The following is a 23495-nucleotide window of genomic DNA, read 5'->3' on the forward strand; positions in this document are numbered from 1 at the left end:
TTTTTTTTACACATGATTCTTTCAGGTACAGCAGAATTAATCTAAGCCACTCCCCATTTTTTTCTTATATATGAGATAATGAAATGTCTCTCTTGTGATTAAGCACACCACTCTGTAGGAATCTTGTAACAACTGTTAAGTTTGGTGGTTAGATATTGCAGAAAATGGAATATGTTGTCCCAGGTGAGCTGCTACAGCAGCGAGCGTCAGTGAAGATGGTCGGAACAAGTAGGTCAAGAGCTGCGTGAGTAGACTGCACCASGAGGGCAGCTGCTCTGGGCAAGGAAAATCAAGAATGTGATAGATCACACTGTATGATCCTCCTTTGTCTTTTTTTTAATTATTATTTATTTACTTATTTAACTGGAAACATGGTGTATCCCATGAGAATGCACCATTCTGAAAAGTAAACATAAAATAACAATCTCCTCCTATACACTATTTAGAAGCTTTAAAATACACATCTGCCTTTTAACAAATAGTAACAACACATTAACTTGACAGTGAACCATAACTCTGCCTAGTCTTGGGCAGAAAGAAAAGGCAGGTCGTGACTCGCTAGGCTTTCCAAACTGCTCCATAGCTCACAGTGCATCTTACAGGCAATTGCCTCAAAGGTAACACCTTTATACATGAGAAAGGTAGGACATGTACCTTAGAGTCTCCAAAATAATACTGTTAACTGAAATTTGGTAGAAGTCTATTCATTGGAAAAAAAATACATAGCAGCATCAAAATTACAGATTTATTGATAACTAATCATTATAAATGAACAGTGAAAAGAATTTTAATTGAGTCCTCCTATTTCTGCTAATAATTTCTTATTATTAGAGACAGGCTGCATCCAGTTAAACTGAATAAAAATAAAATCTCAAAATTTGAATACAGCTCAGTACTGCAAGTCATCAAAGTCTGGCAAAACTTCTGATTCCAAAATTCAGACACTGAAGCGCACCAGAGTATTATTGGGTTTTAATACATGCTTGTATGACTCAAATATTACCTACTGAAGCAACTTAGATGGCTTCTACTTTCACAGAATACACGTAAAGCTTACATTCTAAAAAATGCTTAATAGCTTCCTACAGATTCACCAGTTAGATTTATTTTGGTGTTTTTGGAAATGGAATTGGAGAAACCTACTATGAATCAAAGTTAAAGCTAATGTCTATCATTCCATACAACACAACTGGCTCCTGGTATATTCCTTCCTACTGTTCCTAGAGCAGCTCTGCTTTCAGGGTTCTCCAGTTGTGAAAGAGGAGCACTGAACTGGAATTGGTACTTTCAAAAAAGCAGCTGAAAGGATAAGACATCACCTTTGCACTGGGATTGAAGCAGTAAGAGGAAGTKTTCCAGCACTTCCTCTCTCGTAACAAGCAAGGATAACGGGTATTTTGTCTATATATCCACACTATCTGCACTAACAACTCTAGTTGTATTCTTTACTTTTATATAGATGTCAATAAAGCACTTAACATCCTCCTATCCCAAAGTGCATAAAGCAGGAGCATTAAAAGTGATTTCACAGCTTTCACATCTATGACAGTATGCACAGGACAAAAGAAAACTAATTCAGAAAGATGACCAGATAGGGATTTGATAGGTGAATGGCAAAATTTAATCAAACTGTGCTGACCTTACAAAATGAGTAATTCAAGAACTTATATGCAGCTGATCTCACTTGTAAACTTGATCTGCTCTTTTCTAGAGCAGCAGTCTTGCATTTCTATATTTGCTTCACTTTTTTTTTTTGTCTCTTGACTATAAAGAAAAATTAAAAATTACTGAAGTTGAAATCAGATTTTTTTTATAACTCTTTCCACTTGCATAGTGTATAACAATGTGCTGCAATAATGATGACAAAGAATACTAACGAGTTAGTCGACTCTCTTACATTGCTTGCAAAAGTCCAGATGATACTCTTGTTCCCAGTCTTTCTCATATTTGTATTTTAGAAGCACAAAACCACTGCCATGAAAATCTTGTGGTCCAGCCTATGAAGACTAGTCTTCTTTTTGGCTATTTTGATCCAGTCTTCCATTTTCTCAATCAAGAAATTAGTGTTCATAGTTACAACGTCAAGAACATCACAAAGTATAGTGACATAGTAGTTCACTGCCAGTGGAATGGAAAACCTTGTTTCACCTGCTGCGTAAGGGTCTTACCACATGAGAGGCAGTATTCCCTTTTTCTCTCAAAGTCTGCTGGAGCTGTGAGGAAGAAAGTAGATCATAACAAGAACCATTTGAAACAAACAGATGGAAACTGTTTTTTTAAATTAGGAGATTCAGGAATCTTTTGTCCTTATAGGGCTTTTATAGTATACTTAGCAATAGCAGCTACAAGGACTTGCTTACAGCATCTTCCCATTCATCACTGACCCAGTTGATGAGAATAAGCTTAAAAAAAAATTCTGAAGGCTAGGAAAAGCTTATTAAGGCATTAAAAGATGAATAATCTTCATAAAATCTTCAGTCTTCATTGCTGATGAAGCAAATTATCTTCTGCACCAAACTTGCCAATACAAGAGAACATTTTGAAATTCTCCTTTTCTTTAAGGACTGTGTTCTTTAAGGACTCCCCCATCTTTCTTTTTTCTTTTTTTCTTTTTTTCTTTTTTTTTCTTTTTCTTTTTTCTCTCTCTCTTTTTTTTTTTTTTTTTTTTTTGGATCCTTAGGTATGAATGGCATATCAAGCTTCTTAGGAAACGGTTTGGATCCTCTGCTGTTGAGAAAGATTGCTTTTTCAAAGTTAAGATAAATGGATGCCACAAAAGATCTGCAGATTGCCAGCTCCTAACTGAAAAAAAAAAAAAAGCAGGAGAGGCAGACACCTCCCTAGACTAAGAATGACCAATGACAATGCTAACATCTGCAAGTACTTTCACAAAACCCACTGTATGAAAGGAAAAACTCATTATTAAAGAACAGTAACCTCTATTTTCCTTCAGCAGAGACAGAAAACTAGTTAGTAACCTTTGCAGCTATACTCGTATTAGAAGATTACAGGAAAGACGTGGTTGCATTGAGTAATTCATGAAAGAATTAGCTTTTTCTTCCCACAGGAATCAACCATACTTAACAGTTCCAAATATCATCTATAAGGATAAAATGGAAGCAACCATAACCATCAGTGTGGTTGGAAAAATTGATACAGAAGGTGCATATATGTGCAAAGACAACAGCATGAACAGCTTAAGAAATACTTCATGTCAATAAGACTTTCTGTCCTCAAGAAAATAGTAAAGCACTGACTAAACTGATGCTAAAAGCATATTCATAATGAATGACCACTAAGCCACCTACAAATGCAAAATACAGAGGTTAAAAAAAAAAAAAAAAAAAAAAAAAAAAAAAAAAAAAAAAAAAAAAAAAAAAAAAAAAAAACACAGTCTAATGACACAGTGGTGTTTTGCGCCACTACAGAAGGTTATGAAGGCTCTGGATACTTTATTTAAGGGCAGCTTACATGAGTCTCTAGTACTTTTGGATGTCTTCTTGTAAATGAAAGTCTAAGTTTTTTCCAATTAATATAACTGATGCTAAAAGGCCAGATGCTACTAATCAAGAGAAGTGCAAGGATATGAAGCTCCTGTGCAGGGAAACTGAAGCAAGAGGACAAAGTGTCAGAGTATGTAATTCTTCCTTTAAAAAAAGCTATATCTATGACAAGAAGAAAAAGGAAAAAAGAAAAGAAAGCAACTAAAAAAAAAAAAGAAAGAATTATTAATAAAAAGTTTAAGGGAAAAAACTCATGCTGTTGTCTTTGCACATATATGCACTATTCATTTATAGAAAATTCATTTATAGAAAATTCTTAAATCCTGTGGAATTGTTAATGCGCTATTGCACAGTTAGCAGAGTCATCATCACACAGAAAAGCACATATACCCATATTGAAGAGACAAATGTCTACAAATGGTACAGAGCAATACTAGTTGTTCCACCTTAAGACTGTCTTCCGAAGCATGTCTATAAACATTGAACAACAAAAACAAAACAAAACATCAGATCTCTTAAAATGTATAAAACAGAAAAATAAAACCTGTGCAATTGCTAGCTGTCATAATTATTATCTGGAAACACGAGAACTTCGAGGCCTTAGACTCTAAAACTCGTGTGATCCTTAAAACAGGACTCTATTTTTAAGTAAATAGGTAATATAGGGATCTATAGGGATCTGTTTGCACTTTTACATGGCATACTGTATAGTAACACTTACTTGTACACACAAAACTTTAAACCTTAAAATGGCTATTTTACAGCCAAATTTTCTTCATCATTCTTGTCACACAGACTCAGTCACTGACGCTAACAGCTACATTAATCATTCTTAATTTTCCTTGCCCAGAGCAGCTGCCCTCCTGGTGCAGTCTACTCACGCAGCTCTTGACCTACTTGTTCCGACCATCTTCACTGACGCTCGCTGCTGTAGCAGCTCACCTGGGACAACATATTCCATTTTCTGCAATATCTAACCACCAAACTTAACAGTTGTTACAAGATTCCTACAGAGTGGTGTGCTTAATCACAAGAGAGACATTTCATTATCTCATATATAAGAAAAAAATGGGGAGTGGCTTAGATTAATTCTGCTGTACCTGAAAGAATCATGTGTAAAAAATAAAAATAGTTTAATGTGGTACAAATAAGACATCAAGAAAATAGTGTATCATATCCTAGAGAATGCATGAATTTTTAAATCATTCACTCCTTACTGCATTAGATAAAATATAACATCAGTCTCTTTGTTAAGTCAAACTGCAAAACCAAGAAAATGAGTATGGAAAGGTAAAATCTATTATACAAGAAATACCGAATGAATCACAATCTTTTTCTATAAATAAATCTAAATATACATAGAYGTAGTAACGAAAGAATAAGCGCATTTTGTTATATAACCAATTAAATAAACCTGCTATATAAGGAAAAGTAACTCTACTACCATCAGTCATAATTAGCTTACTGCCCAAAACTAAATACACTAATACTCAATAGAAAAAGGGTCTGTCAGACCTGTTCTAGAAGGACCTCTCATTACCTTATATTAAAAATTAGCCTATTTACAGCAAGATTAAATGCAACTAGTTGGACTGTTATTCAACCTTAACACAAAAAATGCTAATAAAGTATACACAGCAAGTGAATGTTCCAGCAGTGACTAGACGACATTTATGTCTCCAGACAGTTTAAAGCAACAACACATTCATGTACCTACTGCCTTTTATCCAAAAGCTTTAAAGGCTTTCTTAAATTTTTCTAAAGTGCAAGTTAGAATTAAAAATAACAACATGACTGATTTAGATCTCAATTAGAAAATTTATCACTCTACTCAGCAGTGTGTCAAAGAGCAGGTACATGATTTTGAAATGCTTTCCCTACTCTTTTATCAGAAATATTCATTAGAATCCTTGAAATAATGTAACTGCACCAGGAAAAAACAAGTTCTATAATCAGCACATTCAGTAAACAAAATTATACAACAGTCTAAGAAAGGAACAGAAAGCTACTATATTAAAAAACAGAACTCAGTATATTATAAGTGAAAATATAAATAAGCAATGTTATCACATTTTCAAAAAAATGATTGACATAATTTTGAGTTATACTGAAATAGTCTAAGAATTGCAAACTGAGCCCTAAGTATATGAAAAAGCACAAATCGCATCATAGGGGAAAAAAGATTACTTCTGTCTAAATATACACAAAATCTGAAAACAAGGATTAAAAGAAAGTTCTTCTTACTGTGCTATTTTCCTCTTTACATATATAATTAATGCACAATTACAATAATGGAATTACTAAGGTCAAAAGGTGACTTACATTATAACAACACAAAGTATTTAAATCTGTGAAGTCAGATTTTAAAGAGGCCAGCACTTAATCAAAAGTAACCAGTAAAATTCCTTTAAGCCCTCTTTTTGCAAAAGAGAGAGAGCCTATACCAAAATTGCATAAATTCTTCCACACACCATTGGAGAATCGTATATTTCATAAACAAATACTTTTAAAAGCAATAGTTCATATAATCTTAAAGCTTCTCTCAAGAAAGTAATTTCCATACTTTTCAAGTGTGAAAAATATCTATCTTTAACTTTCTGTAAGATCACCTTGTTCCAGCTACTTATTTTGAGGAACAGACACAGTGGTTCACTCTCTGTGAACCTAGTTACTGGCAAAATAGTAAAAGTACTGGAAAAATAGTTAAGTATGATACATGAATTTGAGCAGAACATCATAGGTCTGCCTTGTCTTTTTAAAGTCATGATCCAGCATAATGCAATTCTCCAGTGGTGACACATTCTCCATACATCATTTCAAATTTGGTAATTCCCAAGAAATTTCTCCAATGATTAACATAATCTCCGTTCATTAGAAGACTTGAGGGAAGTCTATTAAAAATCCTGACTGATCATTTCAATAACTTACTATAGAGTCAGCTACCAAGGCCTCAGCTTCATGGATTTTTTTTCCCTCCTTTTTTTTAAGCTTTAAAATGGTTCCTATCTTGGTTTCAGCTGAYAGGGCTCGAACAGAAACAACAAAGCCATAGAGCTAGAGCCCGAGGAAGCTGCCCAGTACTCTGGCAGTGCAACCTTTCTTTGGAAAGTCAAAATTCCTGCACTTACAGATACTAGCTGTGGTAAAGCACTGAAAGAAAAAGTTATCATATACACATTAAGCTTTTAAATAGACAGATGCAGCAAATTTGATACTGTTATAATGTCAAACACTTCACAGGGTTTTAAGATGTAATTAATATATTTCATTTCACTTTTAAAAATAAAAAATTCATACAGAGAAGCTGGAATTTATTTATAGGTTTTCAAAGATAAAAGATAAAAACACTACCTTACAGATTACAGGCCACTTCTACTCCCCTCTCCACACACACTACCAACATTTCAAAATATCAAAACATGTATAGATCTTGTAGGGCTATTCAAACCATGTGAAGACAGGGGTAATTTACTTCCAAAGAAATGTCATTATAAATTGTTTGCACTCAAAAATTTTCAAATGCTTTCTAACTTTAAGATGAAATCTCTGCCCTAGGTTTTTCATCATAGTCTCCTCCAAATATTTTGTCAYGTTAAAATTATAACACTCCTGCAACTGTGTGATGCATCCAGCAAGCAGCTAAAATGCAGTAAGAAAATATCATTTTCTAGGTGATCATACAACTCAAAACATGGCATAATGCAAGAGACAAAATTAAAACTCTACAGATAATTTTGAATAATTTTGATAATTTTCAAGTATTAATTTTGTTTTGCTGGGAGGAGAGAACTAACAATGATGGAGGGAGATAATACGCAGCAGGGATTTAAACTACCCTTCACAAACCACAAACAACTGAATGAAGTCAGTTGAACCACATTTGTTGGCAGCAACAAAAGGCTCCTACGCCAAAGAGGACACGGACAGCACAGCAAGTGATGGGATTTATTTGGTAGTTCATCACCTCAAATGATGGGGAAAGCATCTCCCACAGACCACGTACCAAAAGGTAGATCGGCTGCAGGCTTTGTAACATTTTTAGTACAGAATCTGCTACTGCAGTGTAAACTTGATTTCAACATGCATAACAGCTTATAATTCCAAAAGATTAAAAGATTTTATGTTAACAAATAGGTATTCTGTCAATCAAAAGTGCATTATTTGCCAAATATTCAGGGTTTGCAGYGAACAATGAAGATCTGAGAATTTCTATTGAAAAAAGTTGCAAAACCTTCCTGTCAGAAAAATCTAGGCATATTAAAAATATGCATCATCAAGAGGTCCCAGGCTTAAAAATATGCAGCTAACATGAGTTTCATTAGAACCCTGAGAAACAAATTTCTTTACTATTACTAGTAGTAACCAGGATGAAAAAAMCAGGTTTTCTCAGTTTTGGGGAAAAAAATGTTTTACCCTTAAAATACTTACAGTTCTGCTCATAAAAATTTGAAGTTATTAAAAAATATTATATGTATAGTATGACATTTGCTTTCTAAACAGATTTATAATCACAATATATGAATAGTTCCCCTGAATAATTTGCACAAATTAATGTCAAATTTCTCAAATTATAACGAAAATGAAGATACACTATGACAAAAGAAAGGTCCTTAAAAGAAAAAAGGTTGAGATTATTTAGGAAATTTTAGGAAGAAAAAGACATCTTCACTCAATCACCTAATAATTTATATTGCTTTTAATAACAGAAAACTTACTTAAACATGATCTTTTCCCAGCTGTGCTTGCACCTCCTGAACATAAATTGCCTCCTCGATGGACCAGCTCAAGTTCCAAGTTTGTTCTGCATGAAAAACATAAGTGTTGAATGGAATAGCATTATTCAAGTTTCTGTAGATATTAGAGAGCCACCACAAACTCCCAACACATACTAAAGGAAAGAATACTGTGAACCAACTGTTTGTGTTAGATACTGCCAAACTGTGACATTACTGAGATATTGCCATTTGTGATTTAAAATGATTTGACTAGTAAGCATTGCATAAGGGAACTGCTACAGTTGCAAATGAAGTATAAATAAAYGTCAATTCTGAGGCTTTTCTCTATATGCACACACAACTCCTCAAAAATAAGGGAATTTATGTGCAAATCTGAAAAGAAAACATACAAAATGGCTAAATTTTGATCAATTGGGACTATTTAAAAATGTTCTCTTTAATGACAGGGATATTGTCTTGCTTTACTCAAACAGGCAGTACAATGSACAGGCCATCAAGCAACTAAATATGAAGATATTTTAAATTACTCTGGAAGCATTGACCTGTATTGATAGGTTAGCTAATAGAAGCCTTGGAGGTAAGTTCTGAATGAACACTGGTGTTCACTGCAGCTCATTAGTATGAAACAGAAGCTGTTTCTTTAAATCTCTGCATACCACATTGATGTTTTATTTCTTAGTATTATTGTAAGTGGATATTTAGATACCAACTGTTTAGGCCAAATTCGATAGCTTTGTTTGATTCTGGAACTGAATGTTTCAGTACTATATTATCGCTTACCCCTAGGACTTGGAACAAACAACTTATATTATTCTCCCTGAGAGTTCGTTTTAAGAAGTCAACAAACATTCCTGTAATTAAGATGAAGGAATAAAAAGCTGTTATTTGGAAATGTTATTTTGTTAATTTCTTCCAAACTGCAAAGCTCAGTCTTGTACATATTTTATCCTTTACTTAATCAACCAATGCTAGTCTCAACATAATGTGACTGAGTATTTATTAAAATCTACTCTAGAGTTTTAGACATACATTGCATCTAAGACAAGTACACATACRTATACACATACATACATATTGAAGACGGTACACATACATACATATTACAGATGAAACTACAGGATGACTATTTTATTAAAAATAAAATATTTTTAAAAGATTTCTGCTCCATCGTTTTGAGAGAATACTTGGGTTTTGATATGCAGTGTTTAAGATACTTTCATATGCTTCTAAAATAGTAACATTTCAGAATATTACTATCCCTAAGTTTGCAGCTTATGCCACCCATTTCTGAAGGAATGCTTTAATCCTCTCTACTCAGAAAAAAGGCAATTTAACATTGATAATGTGCCTGCTCAGAGCTCCATCTGGTTGCTGCTGATAAGGGCATCTGTGTGACAGGGGAATTTTCCACTCTTCAGGCGATTTGCAGTGCTCACTGAACTTCTAAAAATCTACCAGCAAGGAAGCAGGGACAGGGATTTCATATTAGTGGACAAAATAGCAACTGTAGATCAGCATGTGCTAGTTCATCTTGGGAATATAAATGAAACGAATGTGTTTTACTTTTACAAAGCTTCTGATAACTAATTGGTAGAACAAAATTAATGGCAATCTTTTATTAAAACTAMGAGAATTAAGATTTAATCAAAATGACTACCTGAATTTCTATGAGCAATTTTAGATCTAAAATTTTCAATTTCCCTTTCAAGATATGTATACAATTTTGCAAAACAAAACTCAAGGACAATTCAACAAAATTCTTCTTGAGGCCTATAAAGTGGTATACAGTATTACTTTTCACTATAGGGAAGGTAAGAAGAGAGTCTTCTGGTAACATATTCCATCACATATTGCACACTCATACTTCCCTCCCACACTTCCGTATTGCCCCAAAGCTCCTCCAAGACAGAAGCTTATAGCTTGGCTTTCTTGAAAATATAAATTAATCTTCTCCTCTATGACATCTTCAAAACATACTTAAACTTTGTTGTGGTAGTGCACAGTGGGAAGTATCTCCTGGAAACTGGAACGCTTCTTTATAATGAGCATGTTCTACATCAGATGCCTCTCTAAATCATTTTTGAAAGCGTATCTCCTCCCTATTCAAGCTCCCCTCTGCCTTAAGGCTCCAATTAAAACCTCACCCATCCCTGCTGAACAAAAGAAAAGCATAGTTCTCCGTGCCTGTTCTCTCCTTGCTGAAAGAAAAATAGGGACATCTGATAGGAAAGCGGAACACAGAGCGGTCTCTGAAAGTATCCTTCCCTGAAAATGAAGGAAGGAAAATCAATTTAGGAGTGACTGTTTGCACTATCTATACATCTTCTTTGCGCCATTCACTGGAGCAAAAAGATTTGTATCATACAATGTCACCTGTCTTCATCTTCCTCATCCACAAAAAGAAGACAGAGAAGAAAGGATGAATTGTGCTCAGTTGTACAGACTCCTGATCCAAAACCAGACCTGTTTCAGCTTACTTTCATTGGCTTTCATTAAAGAAAGAACATATCTGGAAAGACAAAGTTAGGCATGTTTATCAGAATTCATACCAGAACAGCATGGGAGTAAGTAAAACAGTAATGCCCTTTCCAGGAGGAGAAGATATTTGGAGGGGCCTCCTCATTCCGGAAGGACGGCAGAATAAAAGTTAAACACTATCCTTTTCACTTCATTTTACAAAGACAGCATATACATGGAAAAACAGATACTGAGAGACAGACTGGGAGAGAAGAACACAGTATTTTCGTATTAGGCTATACACAGCTGACAGCAAAATCAAAGGCTTTGTTTACAYAGCCCTCTAAAGCAAGAGATCTATTACTATACACTGTAGAAACAGTCCTCCAAGAGACACTGCCACAAATGACAGTCATCAATACTCTAAATGTGGAGCTATTAGAATTAAAGCTAGGCACAYATGATTTGTTAATGACATGCTGCTTATCCTGTAAGTGTCAGCAAAGACAAGGAGGAAAAAGGTACAAATTTAACAAGGTAGGAGACTAGGAAAAGGGGGAGTTAGCTAAATAGCTGCTCTTCCAGCTGTGCACACAAATCGGGATGCAAGGACCCTGAATGACTTTTTTTTTTGCTAGGAAAAAAGATGGAGGCTAGCTCTCCCACTGGCTAATTTCTTTCCTCTGCTACCTATGACATCTGTTTGAGCAGCAAAAGTGAACTAAGAGGAGCAAGTTCCCATTTTCCTGAGGCAGAAAGAATAAGCTGCTGCAAGCGACTCCTTACTGTTTTATCAGTAGTGCTCCTATTTCAACTTGCAAAATTCCACCTCGAAACCTGCCACCAGCTGTAAACCAGCATCTTTTGAGAAGACCACAGATCATGTCATTTTCTGATTGAAAATGGAACACAGCTTCTATTAATAGAAGATGATTAATGGTATTTAACATTAATTGACCCCTGCAATCAGCAAGTGAATTAAAAATATCATTAGGTTAACTTGAAACGCTTGTTTAGATAGGGGCTACTTATCACCTTGACCAATTTATCTGTGTATCAGATTAAATATCAGAAAAAGACAAATAACAGCTATGGATGATCTGATGAAAACCACAGAAATGCGTCAGAATACAAGAGACAAATGTCCAAAGGTAATCGGCTAGCAGGGAACAGGCAGATATCATTACCACCACAGAAAGAATGAGGACGGAAATAATGAAGAAACATCAGGCTGAATCACAGGAATAACTTCTAGAAAACAAATTTAAATCTGTAACTTAATGGTGCCAATAGTTTATATCAAAAACATGGTAAAAAAGGTTTCAGCCTGGGAGATTAACAGCTCACTCACAAATGCAAATTGTAAGGTTACATTAAAATGACAAAAAAGAATGTTTAAGATTTTTAAACCTGTAGTTCTCATGCAGTTATCAAGTAGTAGAAGTCTGCAAACTGGATTGCTGAATTCAAGAAAGAGAAATTGTTTTGTAAAAGATCTGCCAAGGATCCTCTTAAGTGATCTTATGATTTATGGTAACAGTATGGAAGGTTGGATTCAAAATCTGAAATCCTGTATGCATAGACAAACAGAAAATACCGGACACTAGTCTAACCTAGCAAGAAGAGGTCACCAGCGGGTGTGGGTGACGTATCCTGGTCTTAGTGASCACTCATGCAGTGAAAGAAGAAATGAAGCGCTGTTCATGATTGAGGTATTTTTAATTCTTGGAAGAAAAACATGAATCTTGGAATTAAATGTTAGTGTAAAAATAATGAAATAAATCTGTTTTTAAAATATGTATTGTTAGCATTTTTAATATTATACAACTTTATACAGAAATATATCATAAACTGGATTTGTATACCATAAATAGCATGTCAGATTATTATTATAAGCAATCATACTTTCATATAGAAAGTATCCATTTCGAATCTTGCATTTTTTTTTAAAAGGATATTAAATTGTATTGACCAACTACATCATCACCAAAAATTTCTACAATATTTATTCTTGTATAGAATATGCCACTTATGCTAATATGGAATAATCTTCTACTTTACTATGCAAAAAATTTAATCGTTTTTCTTAATCAAGGCACAATTAAGTTACTCAAAGACTATAAATGATGTTTCTATTAATAGAATCATACGATCATCTAGATTGGAAGGGACCTCTGGAGATTATCTGGTCCAACCTTCTGTCAAAAGTAGAGCCTTAGATTCAGCTATCCAGAGCCCTGTGAAGTCATGCCTTGGATAGTTCCAGAGAGGAAGATAACACCATTTTTCTGGGCAACCCATTCAGATATTTAATTGTTCTCACAAAGAAGAATTTTAGCAATTATTGTTAGCTTTGCGGCTTTACAGAAGACATGACAAAATTGTAGATACCTATTTGAAATGAAATTGTACGAATTAAGAAAATATTAGCATGGAGGTTTAATATTTGGACTTAAAAAATGTAATCAGTACAGAAGATGAAAATGAAAACTAGTATCAGCRCAGTGCTTCGTTAAAGGATGATATTAATTTTCTATTTTCCATGTAATACTTGAAGCTACATTTAAAACTAAGTTTCTTTCAAAGAAAAATCTATGGTTGCTACTCTAGTTAACTGCAAGGTATTCATCTACCACGTTTCACTGCAAAATCAAGAATTTTGCTTAACRGTATCAGAGTTCATCAACCCACAGAAACACTAGAGCCTGGCCATGTAGGGTCTGACAGCACTAAGCCTAGGTACACTACCCATAAAGAAGGGAAGATCACAAATATCCCCAAATTAGTGGATTGAGGACTGATAAACTGGCTCTCTACAACATGTTTAACTCTTACGCAAGAAAAATCCTATGCAGCAGCTTTTCTGGGCATCTTCAAGAGCTCTGTGAGAAAGATATTGGGCTGGGACAAGTATCTGCTCCCCCAAACTATACCACAGGACCTCAAGTATTATCTGTATCAGACAGGAAGAAATGCGTATTTTATCACAAGATAAAGCCTCAAGGCTTTGAAGCCTTGTTTCCATCATGATCTTGATTCTGTTTTCTACATACCACTTTTTAGGAACAAYGACACACCTAAAACACTATTTCTGTTTTAAAATACTATCACTGGCCTCTGTTGTATAACTGTTATACAGATATGTTCAGATACTGCAGGTACATTTTATGTGGGCACAAGTATTTGCTTAGCTTCAACTAGTAAATGATAACTATCTGGTACAAAGAACAAGGTACACCATGAAGATATTATTAGAAAGTACTTTAGCTTATAGCCAAATGTATACTCTTATTTATTTGTAGTAAAATACCTTATATGTAAATACCTATGAAGTAGAATCAATGTAATTGAAAAGAATTGTACTTACACTTCTACTGTGAGATTACTCAAGAAACAATCAAAATTGTTGTCAGTTACATCTGCCATATGTAAAKGACATTTAATTTATATATATCATAACTAGATAGTAGAGAATATCATGTTATAAAGTATATTGAAAATAAATATACTAACATAAAAATACTAATTTAAATATCTGTATTCTGCAAGTAATATAATATCTAAATAATCTACAGATCCTCAGCAATTAGAGTTTATGAAACTGTTGTCAAAAACACTATTGGATGATATTGCTTGCACTCTTGCACTTTCTCTGCAGTCAGCTCCTTCCCTGCAGGCCTTAATAACAAAGGGTTTGTAAGATATTTGCTTAATGAATATTTCAACTTTTCCTTATGGGAAAATCCTGTGTTACAGTAAATCTGAACATACTAACCATTCAAGTGCACCTTGAAATCAATGGTATGGACTGAGGGAGGGAGCGTTTGCCTTTCTTGGAGATGGTGTCTGCAACACTGACAGCAATACAACTGGAAACTAATAATACAGTGAAGATGCTGATAGCTTTGGTGCTTTTAGAAGCCGTCTTATTCATCTGAGGAGAGATCCTTGGTTATTGATGCAGAATAGTGTCATTCTGTGATCACCAAGTAAGTAAATAAAATTAATGCCTGATGGAGGGATTAAAAACACCCAGTGATTTAAAACCCACCAATATGGCCGCAATATAGAAGTGATCGCATTCTGCTGGATAACAGCAGAGAAGATTCAATTGTTTGGGAAAGGAAGGTTGAAAGAGAAATGCAACATAAGATTTTAAAATCAAAACCCAAAACCTTGGAATAAGGAAGAAAACCAAATAAGCAGCAAACTAGATGTCCTCCAGGTTCTGTGCCACTTGAAAATGCTAAAAATGAAATGTCTGAGAAATCACTCTCTTTCATACTCCTATATATGAGAATCAGAAAATATAACCTTGATATACTAAATGTTCCAAAAGGAGTTTTTTGGGGGAAGAAATTTGGACATATTAAATAAATAAATAAATAAATAAAGTATTATCTGGTGAGTAATACTGTTAGTTATCAACTCAAAAGAAACAATAGAAAAAGAACAACATACTCACCTGGCTACAGAATACATAAATAGAAAATCATTGTCAGGTGATCCAGGACTCTTGCTATAATCTGTATACTTCTTCTGCGTAGTACTTTTTATATCTTTCATTACAGATTCCATTTCTTTACTGAGATTGGTTTCAGACTATGAACAAAGACATGAAAAAGATTAATTAATTTTACCTGAAGAAATGCAATAGCTGATCACAAAGTGTAATACTTTCATATTCATAAAAATGAAAAAAACGTGTATTAGAAGCAAACAGCCTCTGCCTCAGATATTTTATAGTATTCTAAAAGTTATTCAGAATAAAGCAGCTCCAGATTTTTTCCATAACTTGAATTCAAGATTCTTCAGCTTGCTTTATTTTAGCATATATTTGCATTGCACAAATACRTGAAAATAACACAAAGCACCAATCTCTAATAAAAAGAAGTATTAATTTGAAATATTTCTGGAACAAAAGTCTCCACTGACACTGGAAGGCTAGCAGAATTTAAGAGAATTAATTATTTCATTCTGAAAGACCTCATGAAGCTTTTTAATACATGAGTGGATGCAAACTGCTCTCTCTGTAAAACAATTAATTCATACTTTAAAATATTCTTAATAGATAATCTTCAAATAGCTTCCACTTAGAAGGATATTGATGTTTTTACATTGTAAAGAAATCACAAACAGGTTTTGTGTGTCTCAATTCAATGTAAATTACTATGGCGTAAACTGCAAGTGTACTTCACATAAATTTAGATGAATTACACTTTTGTCATAGATATCTTTATTTTTAAAAGGTAATGCAATAAAAGCTATAAACATTCCAAATATTTTGWTTCAATTTAAAAACAGCATGCTATCTACCAAGTAGAAAGAAGAAGAAATGAAGTTTCCCAGACTGCAGAGTTTCTAAAAGGTCACAAAATGCAACACAATGTAAAACTGAGAGGTAGAGACAAATTAACAAGGATCTTTCTGCCTTACACTGATGCTTACTGGGAAAGTTCCCAGCTGTTCTTGAAGATCTTCCACCTCTTGTACAAGATCTCGCATACATTTGTTACTATGACTTTGCCAAAGGCTTCTTTCAACATTGTTTCCCGGATAACAAGGAAGAACACTGTTAGCAAACTGCCTACAGAGGGGACAGGTAAATTCTCCTTTTTCCACTGAAAAACCCTGGAGGACCTGGTCATTCTAAAAGGAAAACAAAACAAAACAAAAACAAGTGTAAATTAAATTTGCTGAAGATTAAAACTTGTTCTTTGATATTTCAGGCAAAAAGATCAATACATAAAAAAAATCTCTAAAATCAACAACTGTAAAGAAATAATAATAGGAATGGCTCCCCTGTTTAGTAAAAGAGCTCTAACAACTACCACTGACTGTATTACAAATGGTCCAAGCAACCTAATTTTCAAGTATTCTTCATTGCCAATAGTTATCCCATAATAAACAAGAAAATACTTGAATGGGATATTCTGAACAATCTGCTTGTACTGTCTATCACTTCCAATGAAGTTTGACACTCCTTAAAAATGTCTTCTCGTTTGGCAAAAGGCATTTTTTTCCAGTCATGAGAAGTATTTGAAGATATTTCTCAGAAAAGCACAAGTGGAAAACCTGATCATCCACCCCCTGGAGAGCAGCACGCTGCAAACCCTGCATTATCATGAAAGACTGAAAAACGGACACAGAAGTATCTCTGGGAAGCAAGGGGGGACACGCTGTCGGAGCGCTCCTGTCACTGGCAAGCAACTTCGCTTCAGCTTCATGAACTGCCTCAGCAGTTTCCCACTCCTGGGAAGAGAGAACTGCTAAGTTAGCACTGGCTGTAATTTAAACTTCAAACCATCAGCCCTGATCCCTGAGGCATTCTGGTAAACCAGTTACATACTTTTCTGGATGCTGATTTCTGATTGCATTACATAAATATGTTTTATCAACATAAACATGAGTCTATACAAATTATTTTGKTATTAAGAATGCTAGAAATCGGCAATTACTATCCACTAATTCAGGCACTAATAACACATATTAGAACAGAAGTCCCTTAATCTAAAAGCCTTCAAGAATACCACAAAACAGAATAATAGTTTATTTGAAGTCAGAATGCACCATAAAAGGGAATTCTGTGCCTATACAATGCAAAACGTTACTCTTTCGAGATTCTGTAAAGTAAGATTCTACCATGAAAGTCCAGATTTTACTTAATTATCTAGATGACATAATTATCCCTTAAAGTTTCTTTACAGTCACATGGAAAAGAAAAAACCACCAAGGGACGCAGTAAAGGTGGCACAGCTTCGTATTCCTCTGAAAGCAAATTCTACAGTATGAGCAATGTTGATACTATAACTACAAAGCACTGCTCATCATTTTTGCCCTAATGGCAACAAAACTTAGAACAAATAAAATTAAAATAAATCACAAAGTTAAAAAGCAGATTCAGATGCAACAAGAAGTAATCATTTAGCCTTTATTTTGTTACACTAAATAATTGAGCAAGAAAAGATACCTTAAAACGTGATTACTGCTACCACTTGTGGTAACAATCTACAGGGCCTTTCAGAGAATCTGCAATTCTGTTGCAAAAAGAGAAAGGCAGAACCAAGCAGGCCAGCAACACCAATGGAAACACTACCCTGTCTATTTAGACCATGCAAAAATAAGGGTGTCCCTTCGCGCCAACAACTTCCAACCTATGATCAACAAACTTTATTTTAAAACCATACATAGTTTCCCAACAGTATTTTCCAGGGAGAAGAAATACGTAATTCACAAGTTAGATTACTTGAACTCATTTCTCTAAACTTAATGTATAAAAACAACATATATCATATGTAACTAGAGATAATAGTCTAACTTTCCACGACTGAATTTTCATATTACAACATAATCAGGTACATAAATTTATATTAGTCAAATTCCTCTACTATTTTTTCTTAAATTCCTCCATCATTTCTAATGCATATTAAACAATCAAAATACGAATTTGTGAAACAGAAATGTGAAGTGCAAGAAATGTTTTACCTGAATGAGCTTACCAGCAAAAATCATGACTGCATTTTTAAAGAATGGGATTAATTTAGTAAAATACTTTTCCCAATACATCAGAACATCTGAGAATAAAATACTGTTGTTAACAATGTTGAGATATAATAAGAGAGATTGAGTATCTGCAGAATTGGAAAGATAATAAAAACATCATGCATATTTATTTAAAACATCAGAAGTACCCAATCTTCTGAATCGAACAGCACAAATCCATCCACCTTACTGAGAACAGTTCAGATTCAAAAGCTTAAAAAAAAAAAAAAAAAAAAAACTTTAGTCTTACTTACCCGCAAAGATTCCATGTAAGATTTATGACAATCTATGTGTAGAGTATGACCACATGTTTGTACATAAACACCTCCTTCCCAGCCTATTGACACTGCTTGCAGACAGGAACTCTAAAAACAATCCCCCCAAACAAAAACAGTAAGAAAAAAACTGTACATATATATAAGGTTCAGATATTTACCACAATTCCTTTTGAGATTAAAAAAAAAAAAAAAAAAAAAATTTTACTCGCAGTCAGGTGATACAAAAATACACACTGTGAAAATAAAGCAAGCTTTTATTTTTATAATGTATATCTGCATACTGGCTTACACATATGCCATTACACTATTCTTTCCTCCAAAGTGCCAATCACTTAAGTTGTATTTCTGCATTTTTTTTCCACTTAAGATAATGATAAAATTAGAAAGCAATAGAATGTATATTTAGTAAATACTCACTTTATTTTGACATTTGCCTTATATGGTGTCACAATTCTTTCAATTCAGCTACTGTACAGTCTGCTGTACAGTCATTCCACTACCTGAAGTAACAYATTACATCAGTACTACAGCAAATAACTTCTTTAAAGAATTTCTTGTATTACAGAATGAGGAAGGCTATAAACTGCACCATATTTTCCAGTAACATAAGCTTACCTTTCCCATGTACAGTGGCAACATGCTACTCCAATACATTTCATTCAGTATTGCTTGTAACAGATCAATTTAATAAGGAGATCACAGTTTTATAATTAAACCCCAGTCTGTTATTAAAATTCAGTGTAAACAGCTGGGTTTCTCTCTCTCTCCCCCCTCCCTCTCCTTTTTTTTTTTTTTTTTTTTTTTTTTTTTTTTTTTTTTTTTTTTTTTTTTTTTTTTTTTTTTTTTTTTTTCCTTTTTTTTTTTTTTTTTTTTTTTTTTTTTTTTTAAGTTGTTCAACAACTTATTGTCAAGTACACATCATAAAGGAAAAATACAACAAGTAACTGTTTACTGGATTAAGTTTTATGTTGGGGAGCCTATGAAAACATTGGATTTATTCAAACACCAAGCTAGTGTCATTGTAGAATTTACTGGCACATATCTAAACTGAGTATTTACTCAGCTATTATTCCTCAGGAAACAATGAGCCAAAAAAAAAAAAAAAANAATGAGCCAAAAAAAAAAAAAAAAGAAAAAAAAATCAACGTGACAAACTTATGATAATGAATTCTAGTTAATACACAAGCAGAATATCTAACTATAGTCACTAACTACTGAAACTTCATTTCTCAAAAAATAATTTTATATGTACATTAAAATGCATATTCTACATAAAAAGAACAGAAAAAGAGGTATGGCAACTAAAAACAGAAAACAACTGTTAGCATAGACTTGCCCTAAAATAGACTTAATGCATGATGCAAAAATAGGATATTATAAATAACCAACTCTGATGATTATCTGTTCTGAGGATGCCCTAGCAGCTTGCCTTTTCCTGCATATGAGCTGACACTACAAATTTCAGGTAGGCTACATGCTCCTATTTACTTTAGTGACAAGAGAAGTTTTCTGCTTTTTGCTGGTTCCTGCATGATTTAGTGGGCAGACTGCACTGTTACTAAGGCATGGTCATATAATGTATCTCCATAAGCCCCACAAGGCAATTGTTTCATTCACGAAAAGCCATGTATATAATGAGGCTAGTTGATAGCATTGCTTGTTTAAGATCATATTTGAACAACTAGAATTTTAATGCATCTTCTGAGATACTAACCTAACAGACTCAAACTTGGGTGAAATTTGGATTGCCTGACCCTTAGTGAAATAGCTGTATGGTGAATATTTTGTATCTAGAAATGTGCAGAGAGAGACTAGAGCATGGGACAGGAAGAGAAGGCTGGAGACTTCAACAATATAGAAGGGAAAAGGGAGAAACGAGACTCCATGCTTAAAAATGCTTTATCCCTTTTCTGCAACTGGAGATACATAAAATGGGAAAAAGAAGTTCATGTCTGTGTCTCTGCGCAGGTTTGTCTATCTCCTGCTAATTAATTAGCCTGAGGAAAAGGGCAACAGAATTGTTCCCTTTCTCTTTCCTAGCTATCAATAATTTTGCTTTTCTCCAAGCTGTTCAAAAATTCTTGCTTTTCCAGCTGCCCTCTCCTTTTTAAGAGTAACACTCACAGTAACGTTAAGTACAGCCGTATCTTAGATTTAGTGCTGCACTGACTTGCACAGGCTTCAGCCACTGTGCCGGGGAATCCAATATAAGGAGTTTAAGCAGCTAAGGCTGGCTCTACAGGTGACATTTGGACCATTAATAAATGGATCTGTACCTCAAAAAAAAAAAAAAAAAAAAAAAAAAAAAAAAATCCCCAGTCTTTGCAGAAAGGTTTCCATCATCACTACTTAATTCAGAACTAGAGGAGACTCAGAAGCAAGTCACACGGCTGGGAGGAAAATGCCCATCTTAAGTTACTGGTTACAAGAGTACTGTGCAATTCTGAAAATGGTCCAATCCATCTAGTATATGAAGTTTTATCTACTAATCCTTAGTCAAATCTTTTCATTTTAAAAACAGCAACTTTCAGTGATTTTTCTTTTAATGGGCAAAAACACTGTTTTCTGACTACACACGCATCACATTTTGGCCAAGAACGGGTGATAAGCTCCTCTATGGGAAAAAATGGCCCATTTTGCCCAGTCTGTATTTAGCATTTAGTTTTTGAAATGTTTTTTGTTCTTCTTTAACTAGAAGGAGCTAGATCATATTTGATAACTTAAAATGTTCACGACTAAGTAAAACTATTCTCTTGCCTCCTGAAATCTGTACTTCTTGTTACAGGAAGGACATTTACTGTGAAGGACACACAGCTGATAAATAAAAGGACTTCTTACTGCTTAGCTCAGCTGAACAAGCCTCTCAAGACACTAACAGATGTTTCCATTTCTATGCCAAAAGAAATGTAAGGATTACTTCTTTCATGCAGATAGATTTTTTTTTTCTTTTTTAAAAAAAGCACAGTTGTGACCTGGAAACTTGAAAGCAGAAATAACTAATTCAATGAGTGTTTAAATCATGACAGGAATTTTTCAAAACAAGATGCATTTGGTCACTGCATTACAGTATGTTTCAGACTTGAATGCAATTAATGTTATTGCACAGGAAGGGAAAAACGCACTTCAGCAAGCTGAAGTTTGTAAATAACATCTATTTTTTCAATAGCACACCTTTCATTTGTAGTATGTAAGCAAGTAAAAATAAAGCTAGAGTATTATTTAAACATTTTTATCCATTTCAGTAGTGAATAATATTAATTTTACAATTTGAAACATTAGAAAATAAACACAGGTATAAGTTATTGAGGCACACAGGCATGATATTCCTACTRAGCTTGAGAAACTGATATGTTATTAATTACATCTACCCAATGTATAAAGTGTGGTTTTGTTTGTTTTTCCCCAAATACCCATATTAAATAATGGAAGTATCCTAGATTAACTGAAGGACAGTTTCATGAAACACTGTGTAATGTCATCAATGCTAAATGAAAGAAAACTTGTCATAGATTGTTTTTGAACTGAAAATATCTGTTTGTCCATAAATGATTTTTTGCTTACATCTTTTAAAGTTTTACTGTTTAGCATAGAAATCTATGCTATTTGCCTCAGGGAGAAGTTGCTTCTCTGAAAACATTGCCAGATTTTTAAAACTACATCAAAACAATTATGAAATTTACTCTAAATTGATCTATTGTACATCAGTCAAGCACACTTGATTACAGTTAGAAGATTTCAATTTTCTTGTGTGGATAAGAGATTATGAGAAAGCTACTAACCACATCAGAGTAAAAATGGCAGCAATTTTTCTCTTTAAAACCAAAATTTAATCTTCTGCTGCATATTTAGTTAGATCTGCCTAAGAGCCTGTATATGTCTGCTGAGAATAGTCTACAGGAGCTAATGTAGGGTCCTGAGATACATAACCTTCTCCCCTACAATGATCTCTCAAAACAGACATATGTTGTCTTACACTACTGCTTTATATAGTAGCACTGAAAATCACAAGTAGTATTTTCATAAAGGTCTATCACTAACCAACTCCTGTTAAGCAACAGGAATTGGCTCTCAAAACATAATATAAAAAGCTAACATGTTGCTTTTGGTTTTACGAAGCAATGCAGAACTCTGCTTGGAACAGTTAACAGACCTCCAAAATAGACAATAATATTCCAATGAATGTAAAACTGAACTTCAGCAATTTTCTGCGGAATTCAGGCTACAGTAGGACACAGCCAGCAACACAGCCAGCAACACAGCCAGCAACACAGCCAGCAGTCATCTTCTGGCCCCTCCTTCTCATCTACTCATGATCCCCTTTTTGTACAGGCCCAGAAAACTTTCATGTTAAAATTACTCTTCCCTCTTACTCCTGCTGCCAAAATAATTTAATCTAGTGTAATTCCTTGATCTGGTTCATGGAATGAACCACAAGAAAACTTTGGTTTTGAAAGTGGTACTTAAGACAGCAGAACCACATCTCTTTCACATGGTCACACTGACTGGTGAAGCACTTCTAAAGAAAATCTATATGGYTATTTAATGAATATTAATAGCTGTAGATATGCTAGCTGACTATGCCAAAATCATACGCAAGAGAAAGCTAGACACTGTTTAAAAAATAAGGACCTTATCAGGCGTAAGCATTTCACATCTGTAACTATCATGACATGACAAACTGTTTCTCTAAATGTAGAAGTGAAACTAGGAAGACTCTTCTAGGCAGAGTAAACTCACTAACTTGTGATCCTATTTATCGTTTCACATAACTCATTTCATAATTGGTAGCTCTGTTCAAATCAAATACTTACATCTTTAAAGTATCGCTGTAAAGTTGTAAGCCTCACATCATGCAGTGCTGCACAGGTATCCCAAGGGTATATTTGCTCCTCTTCAGTGGTTGGCAGTTTCTTTGGCTCAGTGCTATTGCGGCATTGTCCCAAGACTGTATACAGAAAAGAATCAAAAAAAAGAATGAA

General features: G+C 34.1%; 1 protein-coding gene across 7 annotated transcripts in view; it reads right to left on the reverse strand.

Moving 5' to 3' along the window:
• Window positions 1-23495, reverse strand: part of UBR3 (ubiquitin protein ligase E3 component n-recognin 3) — a 105689-nt gene that overhangs the window by 28653 nt on the left and 53541 nt on the right. For 5 of the 7 annotated variants that reach the window (XM_085323220.1, XM_085323204.1, XM_085323192.1 and 2 more), the window contains 5 exons: window positions 23328-23461; window positions 18493-18603; window positions 16133-16345; window positions 15162-15298; window positions 8219-8304 (listed from right to left, as the gene is read on the reverse strand). In XM_085323220.1, the coding sequence (XP_085179346.1) occupies window positions 8219-8304; window positions 15162-15298; window positions 16133-16345; window positions 18493-18603; window positions 23328-23461 (681 nt within the window). The remainder of the gene's footprint in view (window positions 1-8218; window positions 8305-15161; window positions 15299-16132; window positions 16346-18492; window positions 18604-23327; window positions 23462-23495) is intronic. The other 2 variants (XM_085323212.1, XM_085323198.1) reach the window with 1 other exon arrangement.

This window comes from Rhea americana, unplaced genomic scaffold (genome assembly GCF_003343005.1).
Source record: "Rhea americana isolate MKP2758 unplaced genomic scaffold, rheAme1 scaffold_12, whole genome shotgun sequence".
NCBI lineage: Eukaryota > Metazoa > Chordata > Aves > Rheiformes > Rheidae > Rhea > Rhea americana.